The sequence below is a fragment of the Urocampus carinirostris genome, chromosome 13 (assembly GCF_059441175.1).
Source record: "Urocampus carinirostris isolate Australia breed hairy pipefish chromosome 13, RoL_Ucar_1.0, whole genome shotgun sequence".
NCBI lineage: Eukaryota > Metazoa > Chordata > Actinopteri > Syngnathiformes > Syngnathidae > Urocampus > Urocampus carinirostris.
This window is the reverse complement of record NC_142361.1, coordinates 33,662,318-33,686,468: the sequence shown is the minus strand read 5'-3', so window position 1 is coordinate 33,686,468 and position 24,151 is coordinate 33,662,318. Positions and strand designations below refer to the sequence as shown.

Genomic DNA, 24,151 nt, shown 5'->3' with positions numbered 1-24,151 from the left:
TGAAAACAAGGAACCTTGACGTTGTTGCGCTCCAGGAGGAATTATCTTCGCCAGTAGAGGGCGCCCGGCCTGCTTTATTATGATCTTTGCTCCACTCCCCGTGCCGTAGAACAGGATTTTTTTTTTTTATTTGCTTGGTTTTAATCTTCGATTCGCTGACGAAGGCGGAACCGCACAAGTCCTTTCGTGAGAAAAGGAAACGGTTTGTTTAATTTCACAAAAGGAACAAAATACTTCTGGGTAAGTATTTAATCCAATCATTTTAGGCTACCAGACACGACTATGTTTGTGTCTGCAAGATATGTTTCGTTCTTGGGCTTAAAAGGAGCATTTTTCCTATTTTTATTTATGTAAATATCATAACTAGGCTTTGTTTACATTTTCCAGGATTATGCACCCCTCAAATCGTATAGTTGCATTAAAATACAGTATGTTGCAAAAGCTTCAGGTTATACTTAATCGGCATTTTTATTGTCCATGCTTTAATGACTTGTTGATTCTGGAATAGAGGGCTCCGCGCTTTGTGCTAAAAATAGTAACACGGCTTCGTGCCGCCATCTTGGAAGTCTGTCGATTACAAGCGGTGATAGCGAGAGGAGCAAATATTTACTCAGTTTGTCTATTTATTTACTCAACTAGCGTCGTTTGTGTACGGATTTTGTCCATCAACACTATGGAAAACTACGTGGAGAGTTTAGACAAGCAAGCACGCGAGCGGTACGCTGCGAAGTTGCATTTTATTGGAAAATTGGATCCCTACAAAATTAAAAACAAGGACTGGAAGTCTGATCCCGATTTGTTGCCGTGTGTGACTTACATCGAACTTGTTAACTATCTTATTTTACACCCAAGTCCCTTTTGTGAACTGAAGGATTTTCAAAATTACAAAAGTATGGAAGCCTACGACAGATTTGTGTCTGGTTGGGTTCGGGGTGTGTCTGTGCACACAGTATTTAACCTAGCCATACTTGAATGGTGACGACAGATGTACATGAAGTACACATGTCCCATAACCTTTTTAAAATTTATTTCTACATCATAAATAATTCAATTTACCTGTCAGAAAGTGGTCAGAACAAACACGAACACAGTCAAGCTTTGGCAAATTCGACCTGTTGATAGCTGCCAGCCACATTCGTCTTCGCCGTTCACTTTTCTCCTGAGCTTCAATCCCCTGATTGTAAACACACTTCGGAAGTCTAAAGAAGCCCTTCCCACCCTTTTCCCCTCGGCTACAACAGCCAACAATAAGGCACGTATTCGGCATTACAATTTAGAATCTAACTGGTTCGCTGAACAATAACAAGGAAGGGAAAAGCTTTGTGGACTTCCAAAATGGCCGCCAGCAATGCATTGTGGGTAAATCTTAGGACCTCGAAGCACTCTATAGGTTGGTTAGTTAAACCTCTTAACCACTGGGGTCGTGGGGGCACCATTTTCTATGGTGTGTCTCGGGTAAGTACAGCCTGGCGGCGCCCATCCCTCTCCAGGCCATTATCCCAGAATACCACGTCGAATCTATTTTGTATGAATTAAGAATTTGCTGCAATCAATAGCCTTAAGAAAATCATTCGTTAACTCGGGAATTCGCGTAATGGATTTGAATCTCCCCTTTATTTATTGTTCACTTTTGTATTTTGCATACCTGTCGCGCTCCAGGGCTCCATGCCTTTACAAACTGTCGTATTTTCCCTTACAAAATAATAAATAATCTTGCACCATCTTTTTCTTCAAACGTGTTTATGTATGTAGTTTAACATGTTATATTGGACATGTGTTTCATTATATCATATATATTTTGTTGTGAGATACTGAGTTGCTCGACACGAATGAGGTTTTTTATAAAAAAGTTTAAAAATGAAGTAGCTGGGATGTTCACTGTAGAAGGAAAAAAATACATGCAAATATAATTAAGTAGAATAATACATTTTATTATTCAAATTAGTAATTCATATTCTGCATTAAATTATTGTTGGTAATGTACTGATTCAAGGGATAACCACAAACCTGTCTTTTTTTCATTTTCCCCTTTTATACTCCTTTTTTTTCTTAACTTCTTTAAACAACATAATCATTCGTAATATAATGCATCAAAGCAAGTGAGCCGTATGAGAGCCGTCTCTCTGTAATGAATTGAGCCGAAAAAGCCGGTTCTCTAAAAAGGGACGGACTTCCTTTTACTACACAACTCGAACTCGTTTGACTTGATAGATTTGACGTTTGGTGATAGTCGGTGTATACCGGATGGTACCCATGATTGACAAATTTGCATTTTCCGTACAGATTTTCTTGTACGTCGTACACGTCTTGAAATGCATAATAAACGTACTTTGTATGGCAAAAACGTACAGGTTGACAGGTATGATTTTGTATTAGCGTTGATGATTTAAAGCAGGGGTGTCAAAGTCATTTTACTCATTTTTCCAGGCAGACGTTATTTCAAACACTGTATTATAATCTTTTAATGGAGAACTAATAGTCATAATGATCGATAAGAGATTTTTAATTTAGGGTGATTATAAAGTTGCAATGTTGATGTCGCATGTCGGAGAATTTTTTGTTTATTTTTAATGCTGACAAAATCTTTTATGGATCCAGAAACAAATTATTGCAGCAGCAAGCGAACTCTTGGCTTTTACTGCTTGTGTGAATAACTGAGAGCATGTGTGTCCTTTTTAGGTTTTAGATGTCTTTTAATGGGAGGGTGTTCATAAAACACTCAAGATGTTTGATCAAATATTGTAAGTTATTTGATGCAAGCTTCTGATTAGCTGCAGAGTAATGAAATGAAATGATCAGCATTTATATAGCGCTTTTCAAGTCAAGAATTCCCAAAGCGCTTTACAATGTGCTCCACATTTCCCAATAGCAGCCGTGCAGCCATGTAAGGCGCTAACCTGCTTATTGGGGGGATTAGGGGTTCAGTGTCTTACCGGAGGACACTTCGACATGTAACAAGGAGAAGCCGGGATTCGAACTGAGATCCCTTGATCCCAAGACGAGTGCTCTACCTCCTGAGCCACTGCCGCCCCAGGAGTATATAAATTGCCAAACAAACCGGAATTTCCAAACCAAACGAAGATTTCGAAATCGGAATAGAACAAACGTTTAATTTGAAAAGAAAAAAAAACCCTAAAGATTTTTTTTTTCTCTTGAAAAAGTTGTCAGCCACCCGGGCATCCGGGCAGACTTTATTTCAGACACTGCTTAAAGGCCAGCATCTTATAGTCACCTCTTAACTGCAGATGTTGGCACTGGTGTTTTGCGGGTACTACCGTAAATTCCGAACTATAAGCCGCTACTTTTTTCCTAAACCTTCAACCCTGCGGCTGATTCAGTGATGCGGCCAATTTATGTAATTTTTCTAACAGCCGCCAGCGGCGCTCGAGTACAAAAGGTAAGATTTAGACCGGTGGAATATATGCGCTGTGGAAGACTGCAACTTCTTAGCTTGTGCACAAATTAGATTAGCGTAGACATATCCTCATCATGCAAGTTGCAAAAAGAAAGGCACATGACTTAGCTTTCAGGCTAAAAGCAAACGAGCAGTCTGATAAAGAAGGAAACAGGGCTACTGCACGTAAACATCATTTTGCGGACGTGTTGCTAGCGTGTTTTTGAATAAGGGAGCGTGGGACGACGTCTATATGACAAGACCTCTTTCCCATACTGGGGAAGACGACTTTGAAGACGTCAGTTATGAGGAGGAAGATGAGGACGGTTTACCGTGGCTTCTACAAGCACACAATGTTTTTTTTAACAGATCCGTTTTCTGTGTTGCGAGCGTGTTGCTAGTAGCGTTTTGCTACCCTTCACAGGCACGGTTTGGGATGAAAGTTATAATATTAAAGCTTTGAAAAATTCTCTCGGTGTACCGTCTTTCTTTGTAAATATGTGTAACCGGTGTATAATATGTATTTGCACCTGTATATTTTTGTAATATATTTATTTGAGACACTTATTCTGATATGTTTTGCGAATTAAAAAAGAGGAGCTGAGCAAACGCGGGCTGACGGGAAGTGGGGTAAAGGTGAGTAAGACCTGTTGTCGCAGCGGACAATAGCGGATATATATTTTTCCCACCCTTAGCTTTGGAAATATAGACTTTTTTTCCTTGGATTAGTCTCATTGGGCACCCGGACTTTGCAGGTCTGCATCAAACGTTAAGTACTGGTATCATTTTCTGTTCATTTTGCCGGCTGTGGTTTTTGGACTGTGTACTTTATATTCAGTCACAATCGCGGGACTCAAAGCCGAATTTGGGATATTTTTGTGATTGTGTTACATATTTTGATGTGGGCAGATGCGGCTTATATACAGGTGCGGCTTGTGTAAGTACAAAATTGGTTTTCCTTTTAAAATGTGGTGGGTGCGGCTTATAATCAGGTGTGCTCTATAGTCCGGAATTTACGGTATTTAATGAACCTGCTAGTTTAGTCCTGAAAATAAAAGAACAGATCATAGTATTTCTGTTTTTTGTGTGTGTATCACAGAATACAACACTATGTCATGGGTATGTTGTTTACAGCCCAATAAAAATGCCAGTTTTGACTTAATCCAGGGGAACAGAATAGTAAAGGTACATTCAGTTAACAGTTACTTGTTTCCCCCCAGCTTTTGCTGAGGTGACTGCAATGCTTCCTGTTGTGGTGGTCCACGGAGGGGCTGGCCTTGTACCGAGACTGAAGGAAAAGGAATCCAAGTCCGGGGTTTGTGCAGCTGCCAAAGCCGGGTATGTGATTCTCAAAAGTGGGGGAAGCAGCATGGATGCTGTGGTTGAGGCTGTGACCAGAATGGAGAATAACCCCAGCTTCAATGCAGGTGCAATAACTTTTTGTGTGTTTTGTTTGTCAGTGGGACTTGAAACAGTATAACCAAGAAGTACAGTTTCAAAAATTCACAAAACTTAAGAGGGAAAACTGCTGTCGTGCTTGAGGTTGGGTAACTCACCTATGCAGTTACTGCGATGTGGACCAATGTTCCCTCTAAGCTGCGTATGTGCACAATTGCGCACTACCCAGAGCTTTTCCGCGCACAAGAAAATCTAGCCAGCTAACAAAAATCAGGGCTCGAAATTGGTAATTAAGAAGGGAATTAAGTCAAATTTACAGTGCATAAAGGTAAAAATATACGGGTTCCCCTGACGCTGTGTTCTAAATGCGGTATTTGGAAGTCAAGGTCGAATTAGAAGGAAGTTGAGTAAAGTCAGTAGAGTTTTTCGAGAACCAGCTACTTCGGCTTTTTTCGTTCACCCGATCAAAACACATCAGAATAAGTGTCTAAAATAAATACAAATAAATACATTACAAAAATAGACAGTTGCAAATACATATTATACATGGGTTACACATATTTACAAAGAAAGACGGTACACCGAGAGAGTTTAATAATAATAATATAGCTTTGACAGGGCAGTTAATAGTAGTAACACTGGCGGCCATTAGAAAAATTACATAAATTGGCCGCATCACTGAATAAGCCGCAGGGTTGAAAGTTAGGGAAAAAGGTAGCGGCTTATAGTCCGGAATTTACGGTACTAGAGTGGCCCATGTAAGAGTTTTTTTTCCTACCATGTGGCCCCCGAGCTTAAATGAGTTCGACACCCCTGGTTTAATGAATTTGCACCATATACTGCAGCCACGAATACTAAGTGCGGTAAAAAACAAAAGTTATAAACGGAAGAATACCACTTTACCTTTTAAGAAGCCACTTTTCAGTCCCGCAAAATGTACTTTTATTGCCCTCTGTTTCGATTTTCTTAATTCATCTGGAGTATTTCTGTAGGGCTTGGGTCAGTGCTCACTTCTAATGGAAACGTGGAGATGGATGCCATTGTGATGGATGGGGAAGCACTAGCTAGCGGTGCTGTCTCAGCTGTGCGCAATATAGCCAACCCCGTGCAGCTAGCCAGGCTGGTAATGGACAAGGTAATCAAACCCTGCGTGAGGGTTCACAGTTTTGAGAACACAAGTTGTGAACTGAAGGAATTAGGTGGGCTTCAATTGGCTTTCAAATCTCAGTCCTGCATATTTTACAGGTTTCCTTCTATAGACACATCTGATTCATCAGCAAAGTGGGCTGAAACTTGATAAAAAGCTTCTTAATTCAGTTTGGCTGCGTATGAGGAGGGAAACCTCTAAAACAGGCATGTCAAACGTACAGCACCGATTCCGACCTGTTGTAACTTTTTGAGTATTTCAAAATAAGAAGCAAGTCTCCGTGTGATTTCTATCAAAGGGTTTTCTTAGTGTGGTAAGTTGGTTTGGATGTAAAGCTGTTTTTATTCAACTGTTGGACAAATAAACAATTTGTTAACACATTCAATGCCAAACGGGTCAAGTCATGTTTATTTGTACAGTGGAGGCTCGGTTCTCAACCATAATCCGTTCCAGAACCCTGTTCGAAAACCGATTTGTTCGATCACCGAAATCATTTTTCCCATTAAAAATAATGTAAATCGTTTTAATCCGTTCCATCACCCTGAATGTTTACCATGAATGTTTAACGTAAACATGAAGCTAACCCAGACTAATCGTACGTTCGCGTTATCGTAATCTCCCGTACGAAAGATTACGCTAACGTGTAAAAATAAAAAAATCAGGTCGTTTACAAGTCATTTAGCACCCGAGTCTCCACAACAAGTGGTGAGCGGTTTATTGGAAAGGGGGGTCTGTTCCAACACCCTGAATGTTGGGCTCCGTTCCAACACCCTGAATGTTTAACTTGAATGTTTAACGTAAACAAAGCTAACCCAGGCTAATCGTACGTTCGCGTTATCGTAATCTTCCGTACGAAAGATTACGCTAACACGAACATGTAAGAATAAAAAAAAGGATAAAGAAAAGAATTATTAATAGGATGTCTTACCTTTTGTGGTGGTCAGCAGAAGGCGCAGGTGGACGGTGGGGTATTCCCTAGCAAGATCAGCACACCTCCTTCATATTTTGCCATTATTTCTTTCTTAAATGCAATAGTTGTACGCACTACTTTTCTTTTTTCACCTGTAGCAACGTTGCTGCTTGCACTGACTTTCTTCTGAGGCATAATTAGCGGCTAAAACACTTGGTATACCTATATTAAAAGTGAAAGCAAAACGAAGCACGTCCGCACGCGATAACAGTTGGTCACGAAAAGAGCGATCTACACCCGTACGCCGCTCAGCATCGCACCCTAGCGTACGCACTCACGCATTACCGGTCAGATTCTTTGACCGAACAGCGAAGCAAGAATTTCTCGAAATTTTTGGACGGACTCCGATTTGTTCGAACTGAGAGGCGTTCGAAAAGCGAGGTTCCACTGTATTGCCCTAAATCACAATAACTTTCAAAGGGCTGCACAGGCCATTATTACACCATCCCCTGATCTAAGACATACATGAGGGCAAGGGAAAAACTCAATGAAGAAACCTTGAGAAGGGGCTGCACTTGAGGTAATCCCCCTTTCAGGATGACCAGTCCGCAATAGATGCTGCAAGGGCGATACACAATATAATACAATACACAGACATTACCATCATCAAATATGTGTCATTCATGAGCTATAGAACATAAATGTGTTTTAGGCCTAGATTTAAACCGTTCCAATGAGTTTGCAGATCAAAACTCAGTGGGCATAGCATTCAATAGCACTGCGGCCCGAATGGAGAACGCTCTCGAACCTGCGGATTTCTTCTTGGCTCTTGGGATCGCTAGTAGACCAGCATTTTCCGAGCAGAAACATGAGGGCAAAAATAAATCTGAGAGATATGAGGGGGCAAGTCCATGTATATTTTTGTATAATACCAACAGAATATTAAAAACACATCTTAAACTGACAGGGATCCAATGCAGGTCAGCCAAAATCTTAATTAAAAGCCCCGGTGCAGCATTTGTACCAGATGCAGGCTCTTGATGATAGTATTCGATAGACCAGTACATTACGGTAATCACGACGAGAGGTAACAAATGCATGAAAAACATGTTTTTCCATTGTTTGTGAATAAATGTGTTGTGCTCTGAAACGATCCCTTTTCATTGGCGATTGTAGGGTAGGCTACAAATGTTAGCTGAATGATAAAGCATAGTTCTGACAAACAAAGCTAATATTTGTCGTTGACATTTTGTACTAATCCAGACCACTTGAGAACATAAAGTCTGGATCTGGCCCCCAAGTCAAACTGAATTTGACATGCCTGGTCTAAAACATGCAAGGATGAATTTAAAATGAGGTTAAATCAGCTGGAGTATTGTGGAAAAGATTTCTACCTGTTTACAGTATGGACAGAGGATACTAGAAAAATATTCAAATGTCAATAGAATAAACCATAAATATTAAAAAAAAGAAACTCAATATTAACATTTAATTTTGTTTAACTGTGTTTTTACTCTAGACGAGTCATGCCTGTCTGACAGCACATGGTGCTAATGAGTTTGCGAAGGTCATGGGTGTCCCTGAGGTACCCCAAGAATCTCTCATCACGGAATACTCCCGAATGCGTTGGAAACAAAACTTGGAACCTGATGCCAACCCTGTGGAGTGCCAAATGTAAGTAATACCAACTAAATATCAGCTGCAATCCCTGAACATTGTGTTATCAAACAAGATTTAGTTCATCTATTTTATTTAGCAATTTGATGAAGTTGTGACTTTTTTCTAGAATCGTTTTTTTTTAATCCAATTCCTTTTGTATTATTTTTCTCAATATCTTACCATAAGAATAGAAAAATACATTGCCTATTAATGTATTGTAGAAGAAAGGCCTTTTTCTTCCTTCATGAATTCATTTACATATGGGTTGTAGGACAGGTAAAACAAGCGCTGGAGGTGAAATAAGCAGTTTCTTACAAATGTTTTATCACAGAATATTCCGAGCACAAATGAGCTACAGGACAGTTGCGTTTAGGTTTTATAAGTGTGCCTTGAAACTGGCTGACAATTACTTGTTTTCAAGAACCGGAACAGGATAAGGACCCAGATGCGTGACGTTTCTGACACAAGCCTTTTATTTTACGGGAAATGGGGAGTCATGCACGTTTGGCAGCAGTTCTGGTTTGGAGTGACAGGAAGCCAGAGGCCGACGAGATCGATACCGATTGCCCGAGCAGATATCAGACGGATGGGGTCGATACCGGACAGGACGGGACGGACAGGATTTATAATAAAACTGGATATCGAAATTAAACAGGACAAACTAGATGGGAACGAAACTGGAAGCCGATATTAAACAGGACAAAATAAATGGGAACAATACCGGACAGAAAATACCAACAGGAAACGGGACCGAGTCAAAACCCACGTCTTGCGGGGCAGTGGTTCGTTGACGGACTGACAAAGGTTGCGTGAGAGCACTGAGCTTAAATAGACGGGAAGCCAATCTGGCAACGAGCCGCAGCTGGCGCCAATTGGGTGCCGTGGCAATCGTGACACTTGTATTCTGGGAAGGCGAGCCTTGACAAAAACAAAACTTAAGAGGAAGTGGAAAAATCTCTATTTCACACAAGCCATTTATCTAGACCGGGTCTGGCAAGTACTAATAAAGCTTAAACCATTTTCCTAACGGCAAACTAGAACAAAAACCCCTCAAAACCACCACTTGAAACAATTTAGAGACTGAAATAAGACTGAATCAATAGATATTAAAAGTCAAGCAAGTATATCAAGAGAGGACTAATTACGCACAATTACATGAATAAACATGAAGCGCATTAAGTGGGTGGACCCAAATAAAGGGGAGCAAGAACTGAGGCAAGGATGCTCAAAATCTTTTGTAACAAAACCAGGAACAAAATAACAAACAAACAAGGGGTCACAAAGAATAACCTGCCCAAACTAAATTGAACCTGTCAATATCCAAACTAGAACCTAAGACCAAACCGGAAATGGAAATATAAGGAACAAAGTAACAAACAAAACTAATAGCATGTCCAACAAAATCAAACCTGACATTGTAACTGAAGACCGGATGGAAGTGCTTGGAAATGGCAATGACCCGATGCGCATAAAGTGGGTCGACCCAAATAAAGGGGAGCAGGAACTGAGGCATGGGTGCTCAAAATATTATGTGACAAAACCAGGAACAAAATAACAAAAAACAAGGGGTCACAAAAAATAACCTGTCCAAACTAAATCAAACCTGACGATATCCAAACTACAACCAAAGACCAAACTGGAAATCGAAATGCAAGGAACAAAGTAACAAACAAAACAAATAGCATGTCCAACTAAATCAAACCGGACATTGTAACTGAAGACCGGATGGAAGTGCTCGGAAATGCAATGACCCGATGCAGTGTGCTGTCTGAGCGGTCAGTATAAAGTATTGGGATGATTAGGGAAAGGGGTATACAGATTGGGATCAGTTGTCTCGTACCAGATGCTGATAAAAGCCCCTAACCCCCTCATAAGGGTCGGATGCCATTCATATGTATTTGTTTATTTATGTATTTATTCGATTTTTTTATTTATTTGTTTACTGTGATTTTTTTAAATAAGGAAAACAAATATTTAAAACTTTGGTTTTGTAAAGGAAGAAGGCAGTACGCTTTTATTTCTATTTCATAAGCATAACGTTTGGTTAGCTCTATGACCAAATATTGAACATTTAGAAATTCGATCAGAATTATGTAAATGGGAAGTCGTAAGAAAAGGCTTTTAATGAATAAGTTCATTTTTACATTTAAAAGAAGTCAAAAATTTTACCTGAATTTTGTGTTTGCAAATGCTTTTAGAGTTTCCTGGTGTAAGAAAAAGCTGCCATGAGCCTCTTTACTGTGGTATTTTTATCTTTGTAGGAACTTAAGTGTAATAAGTTATGTAAATAAATCAGTGGCTCTCGTCAGCATGAGTTTATTACCGTAAATTCCGGACTATAGAGCGCACCTGATTATAAGCCGCACCCACCACATTTTAAGAGGAAAACCGATTTTGTACATACACAAGCCGCACCTGTATATAAGCCGCATCGCCCATATTTAAACATGAAACACAAACACAAAATTAACCCAAACCCGACTTCAAGTCCCGCGATTGAAACTAAATGTCCTTCATTGAGGTCCACAGTCCAAAAATCACAGCCAGTGAAATGAACGGAAAATGATACCGGTACTTAAGGTTTGAGTCCAGGTCCCGTTGAAAGTAATCCAAGGAAAAAAGTGTATATTTCCAAAGGTAAGGGTGGGAAAAATATATCGGATGAACACATTTACTCACGCAACTCCTTTTTCTTTAACAAACTTTTTACCCCTCTTCTTTCCCTGTCCGTCCCTCACCTTTAGCGGTCCCCACTTAAACTCGGCACCCCGCGTTTGTTCCGCCCCTCATTTTTCGTTCACCCGTATCAGAATAAGTGTCTAAAATAAATACAAATAAATACATTACAAAAATATACAGTTGCAAATACATATTATACATGGGTTACACATATTTACAAAGAAAGACGGTACACCGAGAGAGTTTTCAAAGCTTTAATAATAATAATATAGCTTTGACAGGGCAGTTAATGGTAGCAACACTCGAGCGCCGCTGGCGGCCGTTAGAAAAATTACATAAATTGGCCGCATCACTGAATAAGCCGCAGGGTTGAAAGTTAGGGAAAAAAGTAGCGGCTTATAGTCCGGAATTTACGGTACTTTAACCCTGGCTTTTATTTCAACTCTCTTCATATTCTCTACTGTGTAAAAATTAGCTCGACAGTATATGCATAGCATATAGGTGTTATTGATATGCTTCTCCAACCCTCAATAATCTTTGTCCAGAGATTAGACTGTTGATGTAACTGACATGCCTTGGTGGAGCATATTTAAACTTTGCACACTTGATCAATATTTGCTGCCTTGTTTGTTTGTCTGATAGTTACAACAAGGAGTTGCACTTTCTAACTGGGCTCATTCACTCCTGGTGTCCTATACAATGAATTGAGATCCTCTCAGGGGCCAGAGAAAACGTTCTACCTGGCCACATCAGGTCTACGGGCCTTGACTTTGACATATTCGGAATATAGAGTACGGACTTATTACTCTACAACAGGGGTGTCAAACTCATTTTAACTCGGGGGGGCCACACGATAGAACAAACATTCTCTTGGGGGCCAGACTAGTAGATTAGATCGATAGATAGATAGATACTTCATTCATCCCCGTAGGGAAATTCACACTTCCAGCAGTATCCTTTTGTTGTTTATTAATAGATTAACAGGATGGCCTCGGGGTGCTGTGTTGTAGTTTAGCAACAGCGGAGTGGGTGACGTCACACGCTAGGCCAAAAGTTCGACGTCCCTGCAGCAGATGGAAATCTTTGTGCCCAGGGTTACACCACCTCGTGTTCACGTAGATAGCGAGTCCACCTCCTCTCCGCTTCCCGCTGGCTTTTGTGTCTCTGTCTGCTCTAACACACTGAAGCCGGGTAGCTCCACGTTAGTGTCCGGGATGCTAGACGTAAGCCACGTTTCCGTAAAACACAGCAAACTGCACTCCCTGTACGCTTGGATGTTTTTCACCAGCACAGCCAGTTCGTCGGTCTTATTTGGTAGGGAGTTCACATTTCCCATGATTACGGACAGTATCGAAGGCTCATATCGCCGCTAGCCGCTTAGCCTTCACCTGAGCTCCGACTCTGCAGCCACGATAGGGCCCCCTCATCACACCGGCACGAGAGTTCTTCAGGGCAAAGAGTTGATTCCTCGAATAAATGCATTTTTGTGTGTTAAAACCAATAACGATGGGATAGTAAGTAATCCAAACGGGACGAAAAACACAGAAGATAGAAGCAGACAATAAAACCACAAAAAGAGCTAAATAACACAGAGCTGCTGGAAAGGCTGCCGCTTGCGGCGGCGCCTATGATGAATGGATTAGAGAGAAAAGAGAGAGAAAGAAATAAAAGAAAGAGAAAGAGATAGAGAGAGACAGAAGGGGAGGGAGACAGAAAGATATACAACTACAGCGTCTTTGTGAGAGGCACCTGGCTTTGGCAACATCAAATGGACATATTTCAACCTGCAGCTCCTTTTTCTCTTGCGCTTCCCTGAGCATTGTCTCGCGGGCCAGATTCAATCCCTTAGCGGGCCTGATCTGGCCCGCGGGCCACCCGTTTGACACCTCTGCTCTACATAATGTACGTGAAGCAAGCTGAGATATTTTTTGTGGTCGTAGGGGAAAGATGGGCACCGTTGGAGCTGTGGCAGTTGACATCAACGGCACTGTAGCGTGTGCAACTTCTACTGGTGGGATTCTGAACAAAATGGAAGGACGTGTAGGGGACACACCATGCATAGGTCAATCGTTTTATTCCATTTTTCAAGATTGGTTTAGTTTTCAGACTAATTGTCAGAAAACTGTATTTTTAAGGGTGAGTTGTGTTATGTTTTTATGTCTGCCAGGATGTGGAGGCTATGCTGATAACCAGGTGGGTGCCGTGTCAACCACAGGCCACGGAGAGGCCATTATGAAAGTTACTCTGGCTAGACTTATCTTATTCCACATGGAGCAAGGTACTGACAAACACACATACGTACTTATACTTACACACATATATCCATAAAAAAGACCCATAATCCATTTTACGTTCCCCCTTATTCATTTACAGTTGATTTGTGCCCATGTGATGCATTTTCTCTTGGTGACAAACAACCAAATATGCGCATATAAGATAGAATAGAATATACCGTAAATTCCGGACTATAGAGCGCACCTGATTATAAGCCGCACCCACTACTTTTCAGGTGATTTGCCACATTTGGTACTTACACAAGTTGCACACATGTATAAGCCGCGTGCGCCCGCATGGAACCACGTGATGCAATCACAGGTTTATTGTTCTATATTCGTTATCAATTATCCATTATCCGTTATCGGTCAAATCATAATAGGCTACAAAGACAAGGTGTCGAGACACTTGCTCTCAGCCAAGAGGCCGAGTCAAGGTCCTAGCCCCAAAGCCAAGTAGCGATCATTGCGAACGCACCGTTTCCGGAGGTACTGCAATACCGGGCCGATGCGCGGAGTGGACAGAGCAAGCTCTTATTCCATCTCCGGATTGCACAAATCAATGAGGTCGGCATACCGACACTTTTAGTCTCAGTCAAAGTCGATTCATCTAGTCCATGCCGAATGCACGTGACTTCATAGATGGTTCTCAAATTTAGAACCGCAGTTGACGAAAGATTTAATCGAAATGAAGAGAAAGACAGGGCAAGATAGTGCACAAACTTAGAGTCTCAGTTAGCATTATGAATGGAATATGATACCCGTAATTAAGGTATGATGCAGACTTGTAAAGTCCGGGTCGTGTTGAAAGTAATCCAAGAAAACAAAATGTATATTTCCAAAGTTAAGGGTGGGAAAAATATATATTCACTATTGTCCGCTGCGACAACAGACAAATCTACCGGTAACTCAGCTTTTCTCCAATTCCCATCAGCCCGCGTTTGATCTGTCCCTTCTTTTTCATTCGTCCGTAGAACACCTTACAGAATAAATCTCTAAAATAAATACATTACAAAAATATACAGTTGCAAATACATATTATACATGGTTACACATATTTACGGAGAAAGACGGTACACCGAGAGAGTTTTCAAAGCTTTAATAATAATAATATAACTTTCATCCCAAACCGTGCCTTTGAAAGGTACCAACACGCTAGTTAGGATCACGCTCGCAAAGTTTCAAATGTCCCTGTCAAAAAAAAAGCATCCCCCAATTGTGAAATTCACGGTAGACCGTTCTCAACTTCCTCCTCATAACTATCGCCATCAAGGGCGTCTTCCCCATTATCGGAACGTACCTTAACTTTACAATGTATGCTTGAACGTAGAGATTGCAGACATTCTTGGCGCACATAATCTACTGGTCTTAATCTTACATTTTATACTCCAGCACCGCTGGTGGCCGTCAGAAAAATTCCATGAATTGGCCGCTTCACTGAATAAACCGCAGGGCTGAACATTTGGGAAAAAAGTAGCAGCTTATAGTCCGGAATTTACAGTACCTTTATTGTCATTGTTACAAAATGGGTTGAACATATTGTGACAACGAAATTGGATGTGGCACTCCAGTCTCACATTTTACTGTGAGGTTAAAAGAAAACAAAGAAGATAAAGGAACAAAGAAGATAAGGTTATAATTTACACAATATTAAAAACAGAAAAAAACATGTCATCCTTTCTATTATAGATATGAAATCAACAGTAAAATGGTTATATTTATGTAAATAATTTCATAAAAACATACAACGCAGAAAGACATTTAAATCAAGAAATCAATCATTTAAATTACTGCTTGCATGCTATATTTGTCACTTTCCAGTCTGCATGAGTTCCCGCAAGTTAAATAAACTGTAGTGGGAATGAATTAAATATGTAGGATGTTAACCTATGACCCCCTGATGTCAGTATTTCATTTTATAGTTGTAAATATGGGTTAGAGGTGAGTATATAGGTTAGGTAGAGTATCTTCATGGTGAAAAATGCAGTGACCTCATATTCAGTGCTTGAGACAGCGGCACTTTAACTGTAATCAATTAAATCGATTAAAGGACATTGTCACTAATGATCTGTCCTTTTTTAACAGGGATCAGAATTTTCCGCGGATCCGCGGATTTCCGCTGTTTTTGAACCCCAAAGGCATTCCGACTTTTTCACTTTTTCTCTTGCGTAGCAAACAAATTCAAAATCCGACTGTCTCACTCTTTCCTTTATTCCTCTGGCGCACCCTGGCGGCCGTTAGAAAAATTGGCCGCATTGTTGCTCAAGCTGCAGGGACTAAACTGCATTTGAACTTATCTTGCAGTATTTACAAAAACATCAGTTATGTGGGCAAATTATTTTAATCTTCTAAAAATGTTACTTAAATGATAAATATAAGCATGGTTTTGGACAAGTAAATTGCCTAAAACCCAGGAGCTTGGGGGGTGGGGGTTGGGGGTTGGGGGGGTTCTCCGCCCTGCTTTATTCCTGGACCCTGGCTATTTCAGCTGAAAATGAAAATCTCCATTCTGATCCCTGTTTTTAAGTAGCAGTTTAACACACCGTTTTGTAACAGCAGTTGAATTACAGTATTTTCCTACTAACCCCTTACAGCAGTGTTTTTCAACCCTTTTTGAACCAAGGTACACTTTTATTTTCCAAAAAGTTCCGAGGCACACCGTCGAAAATGTTTGAAAATGAAGTTATGTCAAATATTTCACTGTACTACCTCATAGGCAGATAATTAGTACCCTAAATTCCGGACTATAGAGCGCAGCTGATTATAAGCCGCACCCACCACATTTTAAGAGGAAAACCGATTTTGTACTTACACAAGCCGCAGCTGTATATAAGCCCACATTAAAAAATGTAACACAAACACAAAATTAACCCAAACCAGACTTTAAGTCCCGCGGTTGAAACTGAATGTGCTTCATTGAGGTCCACAGTCCAAAAATCACAGCCGGCAAAATGAACGGAAAATGATACCGGTACTTAAGATTTGATGCAGACCTGCAGAGTCCGGGTCCCGTTAAAAGTAATCCAAGGGAAAAAAGTGTATATTTCAAAAGGTAAGGGTGGGAAAAATATATATCCACTATTGTCCGCCGCGTCCACAAACACGTCTCACCTACTGCCACCTACTGATATGGATGACTATAACAGTTCCTCGTCTGGAGATGGCAAAATACTGAATAATAGCCTGATATTTTGTAAAGATAAAATTGAGCAAATTCCAGCGGCACACTAGACAAGGTCTCACGGCACACTAGCGTGCACCGGCACACTGGTTGAAAAACACTGCCTTACAGGACTCATTACAGAGAAAAGTAATTGTCTTCCAGGATTGTTCCTTTGTAACGCTTTAGTCCCAACGCTGATTGTAATGACATTTCTTCTTACCAGCCTTAAATGAAGGAAAGCGCTACAGCGCTTCTGCTGCTAGTGGTAGCAACGCGGTATTGCACTCCCAGGCTAAATAATAATAATAATAATAATTTCCTTTGTATTGTCATTCTTTTGTAACAATGTACACAGAACGAAATGTCGATACACCTGACCCGTTGTAGCGAGCCGATGCAGCCGCAGCCAACAGAGGGCGCCGCCATTATACCAATTAAATGCGTTAAAAAGTGAATTTTAATCTCCGAGCCAGATATACTCATGAAGAAAAACACACTTTTTTTGTGAGCCGTTCGTTCCTGACCCCTGGTTTACGATGGTGTTTAAGGTCTGTGTCAGCATAAATACCGGACTGCCATCATAAAAGTTGTCACCTGAGTGCTTATTTTCACTGTATATATATATATATATATATATATATGATAGATAGATACTTTATTCATCCCCGTAGGGAAATTCACACTTCCAGCAGTATCCTTGTGTTGAAAATAAAATAGTAAAATAAAAGAAATACAACACAGACATACCCAATATAACCTGTTGACATAGAGAATTTAAATAGTGCTACATAAAATACACACTGTAATAAAAATAGGGTAAAATGCAAATGTCGGGGTGGGGTTTAATGTGGGCTTTTACTCCCCTGGGTGGAGTTAAAGAGCCTCATGGCATGAGGAAGAAATGATCTCCTCAGTCTGTCCGTGGAACAAGACTGTGACAGCAGTCTGTTGCTGAAGCTGCTCTTCTGTTTAAATATGTATATATATGTATATATATATATATATATATATATATATATATATATATATATATATATATATATATATATATATATATATATATACATACATACAGTGGTACATTGGTCCTCAACCATAATGCGTGGTTGGTTGAGTCCCGAAAAATGTTCTCCCATAGGAAACAATGGTAAGTATTTTAATCCGTTCCACCCATAAAAAAAAAAACCTAAAATATTAAGAAAATGTGTATCTAAATAAAATTAAAGACCATATATGTGTACCTAATATATAATAAACATAAAAAAAGAATAAATATAAACTATTTTGTATCGGTTACATACCTGTGGTGTGATGGCATACAGGAATGGGTGTGGGAAGGTTACTGCTAAGCCTTCCTCTTTGGGGCGGCAGTAGCTCTCGTCTTGGGATCAAGGGGTCGCAGGTTCGATTCTCGACTCCTCCGAGTTATACGTCGAAGTGAATCCCTAATGCCCCCGATCGCAGGTAGCTGCCTTGCATGGCTGACGCTGCTATCGGTTAGTTACTGTGTGTAAAAGGGAAAGTGTGAAGCACATTGTAAAGCACTTCGGAAGGTATCATTGACTTAAAAAGCGCTATAGAAATGCAGAACATTTACCTGACCATTATTTTTTGTTTGCTGGCGATTTTTTTTTAACCAGGCTTATCAGCAGAGGCAGCTTCTGACCTGGGCCTGGCCTACATGAAGTCCAGGGTGCAGGGCCTGGCTGGCGTGGTGACGGTGGATCCACAAGGACATTGGGCTGCACGCTTCACTAGTCTTCAAATGGCTTGGGCTGCAGCCCAAAAGGACACCCTGCACCATGGCCTGTACGCCGGCGAAGACTTCACTCAACACATTGATGAACTTTGAAAAAAACACATGTCTCAAAACTACCAATACTATGAATCGTTTGTAGTTTATAGCAAAAGAAGAAATATGTATTTTCTATGAAAGCTACCAAAATTGTAAGTAAATCAAGCAACGTTCATGTATCTCCTCTAGATGGTGCTCTTGGCTCAAGTACAAAGGCTAGTTCAAAACCCTTCTAGTGCATTTTTAGACAAAGAGTACAGTGGAACCTCTCAGTTCGAACAAACCGGTGTTCGATCATAAATTTCGAGAAATTCTTGCTTCGCTGTTCGGTCAAAAATTCGGAGTTCGAACGCCGGTAATTTCTGAGTGCGTACGCTAGAGTGCGATGCTGAGCGGCGTACGGGTGTAGATCGCCCCCACCCCTGGTGACCAACTGTTATCACGTGCGCACTTGCCTCTTTTTGCTTTCGCTTTTAATATCATTAAACGGAGTGTTTTAGCCCCTAACTCTGCCTCCGAAGAAGGTCGGTGCAAGCAGGAAAGGGTGAAAAAAGAAAAGTTGTTCGTACAACTATTTATTGCCTTTAAGAAAGACATAATAGCTAAATATGAAAGAGGTGTGCGAGTTTCCGATTTTACTAGGGAATACAGCAGGCGCCTTCTGCTGACCACCACAAAGGTAAGAAATCCTATTCATTATTCTTTTCTTTATCTTTTTTCTTTTTTACACGTTCGTGTTAGCGTAATCTTTCGTACAAAAGATTACAATAACGCGAACGTATGATTAGCCTGGGTTAGCTTTATGATTCGAGGTAAACATTCAGGGTGTTGGAACTGAGCCCAAAATTCAGGGTGTTGGAACGGAGCCCCCTTTCCAATGACGCGCTAGCCACTTGTGCTAAATGACTTGTAAACGACCTGATTTTTTTATTTTCACACGTTCATGTTAGCGTCATCTTTCGTATGGTAACGCGATTAGCCTGGGTTAGCTTCATGTTTACGTTAAACATTCATGGTAAACATTCAGGGTGTTGGAACGGATTAAAACGATTTACATTATTTTTAATGGGGAAAATGATTTCGGTGATTGAACAAATCGGTTTTCGAACAGGGTTCTGGAACGGATTATGGTCGAGAACCGAGGTTCCACTGCACTATTCATATCAAGGTCGAAAAACTATTCTCATGTCGAATGGACTAGTAAATTAATGGCACAGAAAGTGCGGCTGGGGATCTTTTAGGAGGCTCATTAACCTGTGATTCAGGGATGTAAGATTTGATTATAAAACAATTATTGAGGGTTTATTTTCCTCAATAATTTTTCCTTTGCTGATATTTAATCCATTGTAGTGTTTATCAGTTTGTTTTTTTTAAAAAAGCCCAAAGACAAATTAATTCTTTCCCACTACGGTTTATTTAACTTGGGGAAACTCATGCAGACTGGAAAGTGACGAATATAGCACACAAGTACTAATTTAAATGATTGATTTATTGATTTAAATGTCTTTCTGCATTGTATGTTTTTATGAAAATATTTACATGAATATAATCATTTTACTGTCGATTTCATATCTGTAATAGAAAGGATGAAGTGTTTTTTCTGTTTTTAATGGACGAATGCAAAGGAGATTTTCATGGAATGCCAGTTCCTATTATTGTTTTGACATTACTTTCACTATCATCCACCCATATTGCTGTTCTTTCCACATCCTCTAGGGCTTGTTTGTTTTTTGTAACCTTGAATATTTAATTAAAAAAAAGAAGCCTCAGGGAGGAGGCCAAAACAGGGAATGGCATCCCCTTTCACGAAGGCCCCTCACCTTGTTTCTCCTTTTAGGTTCAAAATCCATTGACGTCTTCTCTCCTTTTTTTGAGTGTCTACTAAAGTTGCAAAGTTGAAACTTAAAACAAGAGCTAAAGATTCTTTAAACTTCTGCTAAGACACCTAGATTTTCTTTTTAAAAGGTTGTATTTTTTTGCATGGCCTCAACCAGCGGGTCTGTGACTGTTATTAAATAAAAACAACAGGATTGATTTCCTCACTGTTTTCTGGTTGATTAATGGTTGTCAGTAAATACAGCTTCAGTTAGAGGTTTGCAAGTGGGACCTGGCTTTGGCGACATCCAGTGGACATTTTTAAACTATAAGTCATTTTTAGGTGTGATGGAGCTCGTTTTTTTCTTGTACTTTTCTCAGCAGCTCCGAGAAAATGATGTGGCGGGCCACATTTGGCACACTGGCTATGAGTTTGATGCATGTGCTATAAGAGAGGAATTTATCAATATCACAAGTGCTTTATAAAAATAGTTGTCCATCACTATTTACATTTTTATCACTAAATCCGTTGATTGTTACAAATTGTAAACGGTTATAGTCCTACCAAATATTAATCAATAAAGGTATTATTGGTAGTTTTTGTTGTTTGCAGTTCTTTTAGGTGATAATGTTGTCGAAATTTCTATTTCTCGATTTTAATGTTTTATTTTCATTATTTGGCAACGCTCATGTTATGTGTGCACACTTCCTAACCATTCATGTTTTATGGAATGTCAATTTTATTCAAACGCTTGCATTGAAAACACTATATAGTTTCAATTTTTTTCAAGATTCTATTCCCCCCTGACCCTGGTGATAAGTGGCGCAGAAAATGGATGGATTCCGTCTTGATGTTGTTATAGTTTGCAGCCACCAGAGGGTAATGTAACTCAAATATTCAAAATAAGACGTGGATTCACATTACGTTTGTTTTAGTTTTGTATAATTCTATACTGTTAGCGAGTATTAAAAGGGTACAGTTAAAAATAGACACATTTTGTGGCGTTTTTATTATGAGTTAATCCCAAATGGGCAAAGTTAACCACTGCTGTTAATCTGCGTTACATTTTAAAGCAGTGGTTCCCAAAGTGGGCGGTACCGCCCCCCTGGGGGCGGTGGAAAGAGCTGCATGATTGACCGAAATCAAATCAACATCGCGATGTGACTGCGTTTTTTTCCAGGTTTTGTAGTGAGTGATGGAGTTTTTGGCCAACCACAATTGTTACTGTTCGAGTATTATGCTAGGAATTCACTGGGGAGCCAAGTGGAAGCCAGCTAGCAAAACTTTGGGAACCATTGTTTTAAAGAGTTATATATAATACAAAGTAAAGTACAAATTAAAGTCAATAACTGCATGATGAAATTGTTATGCATTGGCTACTCGCGTGCCAGTTATAGGGTTTAAAAATTGAATGGAATAAGGATTGCCTTTATTCTCATTGAAAACAACGTAGATAACATTGTTTACGAGATTAGACATGGATAAAGACATTATAAAGACTTAAAAGAGGAAAGATTTAGATTAAAGGCTAAAATATAAAGTGAATATTTGTATTTTTTATGTTTAGTGGTTTCCCTTTGAACACGTATTAAATGTTTAATGACTAGCTTAAATGTATGAATCATCTTTGACGTTTTTGAGTTTTTCCTTGCCCTCATGTAGGTTTTAGATCAGGGGATATGTCGTAATAGTCTGTGGTTTGCAATAATGTGTGGTCTCTGCAGCCCTTTGAGACTTTGTAATCAAGGGCGTCACAAATAAACTTGACTTTCCTTAGGCTAAAGTTTTTGAGTTTTCCCTTGCCCTCATGTAGAGTTCAGATCAGGGAATAGTGTAATGATAGTCTGTGGTTTGCATTAATCTGTGGTCTGTGCTGTCCTTTGAGACTCTTTGTGATTAAGGGCGTCACAAATAAACATGACTTGACTAGACTGTCCTCATGTTGTGGTTTTTGAGTTTTTCCTTGCCCTCGTGTAGGTTTTAGATCAGGGGGTGGTGTAATAATAGTCAGTAGTCTGTAATATTCTGTGGTCTGTGCAGCCCTTTGAGACTCCTTGTGATTAAGGGTGTCACAAATATAAATGATTTGATTTGACATGTTTTGAGTTTTCCCTTGCCCTCATGTAGGTTTTAGATCAGGGGATGATGTCATTATAGTGTATAGTTTGCAATAATCTGTGGTGCCCTTTGATACTTTGTAATCAAGGGCGTCACAAATAAACTTGACTTGATTTCTTATGCTAAAGTTTTTGAGTTTTCCCTTTCCCTCATGTAGAGTTTAGATCAGGGAATAGTGTAATAATAGTCTGTGGTTTGCAATAATCTGTGGTCTGTGCAGCCCTTTCAGACTCCGTGTGATTAAGGGCGTCACAAATAAAATTGACTTAAATTGACTTGACTTGTGCATGGTTATGACTGTATCTGTATAAGAGTATAAGTGTCCATGTTAGAGTGTATGATGTTTTATGTGAGAGCATGTATAATTTACTTCTCAAACCGCCTCTCATATAGTTTTTTTCTACCACATTGCTACATAGGTCAGAACACATGCCACATTGTGCATTTTCAAATGCCCTTATCTTTTTCCTATTTCGGTTTTGTTTTGAATAACAACTGAAAACCTACAGGTATTGTGGGCTAAAAACAGAGAGAACACAGTAAGCCGCTGGTTCAGGCAACTTATGTGTTTACACTGAAAGCGACAGTAATCTAGAGAGGGCATAACAAGAATTTCCACTTCACATCTCATTTTTTTAAATGTATGGAAAGACAGCATACTTAATATATTATCATATTGCCTTGGATTTATACTAATACTGAGGTATCGGTATCGTTTCTTTTTTAGAACTGGAATTATGTTTTTTGTCATCGATAACAACATCGTGAACGTTGCTTCTAACATGGTTAGAAGTGGCACTCAAGGATAAACATCTTTGAAAGAATACATTTGTCACGAACAGCACACAGGATGGACCCAATCGCGTAACGTTTTCTCACAATTTTATTGAAATAAAGAGGAAGGGCAGCGCCCGCGATTCGATGCTCGCTGGATGTGGGACGCAAGTCGCTCTTGCAATCCGAATACGGAAGTGGATCTTCCGTCGCGGGCGATGGCGGTGTCAGGAATGGAAAAACAGGTCGATAGCCGGGACAGGAGAGCAAAAACTAGGTCAGGGTCAGAAACGGGTCGTAAGCCGGGATGGGAGAGCAGACGTAGTCGGGATCAAAAACGGGCCGTAAGTCGGGACGGAAGAGCAGACGTGGTCGGGATCAAAACGGATCGTAGACTGAGACAAATGGGAGCAAAAACGGGACAGGTGGGAGTCAGGGTCGAAAAAGGCTTGCTTTGTAAAAACAGAGGTTCGCAGACGGACTGACAGGACTGGGTTCAAATAGTGACAGGGAGCCAATCAGAACCTGCGGCGGTTGTTGCCAAATGAGCGCGCACAGGTGATTCCCATCAGTAATCATGACAACATTAAAAACAGATAAAAAGGAATATTAGAGTCGGCAATATTTACAAGGCAGTGCATCAGGAAAAAAGCGCAATGAAAAAAGTGCAATGACATTATCATTACTGTTAGTTTAGGTTTTCAAACACATGGACCGAGGGTCAGTTGCGACCCACGGGTGTCACGAACCAGGGCTGGAAACAGGAATGAGAACCCAATAGCGTAACGTACTCACAGTTTATTAGGGAGAGGAGGAATGCGCGCACACTCGATCCGGGGATCGATGGTTGCGGAAGTGGATTGAAATCCGAACAAAAAAGTGGTCAAAATCAAACAGATCAGGCCGAAAATAAAACAGGATCAAACACCGGCAAATTCACAGAACTAGGCGTTTCACGCAGAGTTTAACAGGAGTTTCGCAGACGCTCTGACACCAGACGACTCGCAAGACCGTGTTTAAGTAGT

At 40.1% G+C, this 24,151-nt stretch overlaps 1 protein-coding gene and 1 pseudogene across 1 annotated transcript; one reads left to right on the top strand and one right to left on the bottom strand.

The window, feature by feature from the left end:
* The first annotated feature begins 119 nt into the window (after positions 1 to 119).
* asrgl1 (asparaginase and isoaspartyl peptidase 1) lies at positions 120 to 18,692 on the top strand. Its single transcript, XM_088351715.1, has 7 exons — positions 120 to 240; positions 4,615 to 4,821; positions 5,785 to 5,927; positions 8,369 to 8,523; positions 13,128 to 13,249; positions 13,355 to 13,465; positions 18,264 to 18,692. Exons 2-7 carry the CDS (start codon positions 4,635 to 4,637, stop codon positions 18,473 to 18,475), a joined length of 930 nt encoding a protein of 309 aa, XP_088207841.1. The 5' UTR covers positions 120 to 240; positions 4,615 to 4,634; the 3' UTR covers positions 18,476 to 18,692.
* LOC148354409 (U2 spliceosomal RNA) lies at positions 13,935 to 14,024 on the bottom strand (annotated as a pseudogene).
* Positions 18,693 to 24,151: the final 5,459 nt, after the last annotated feature.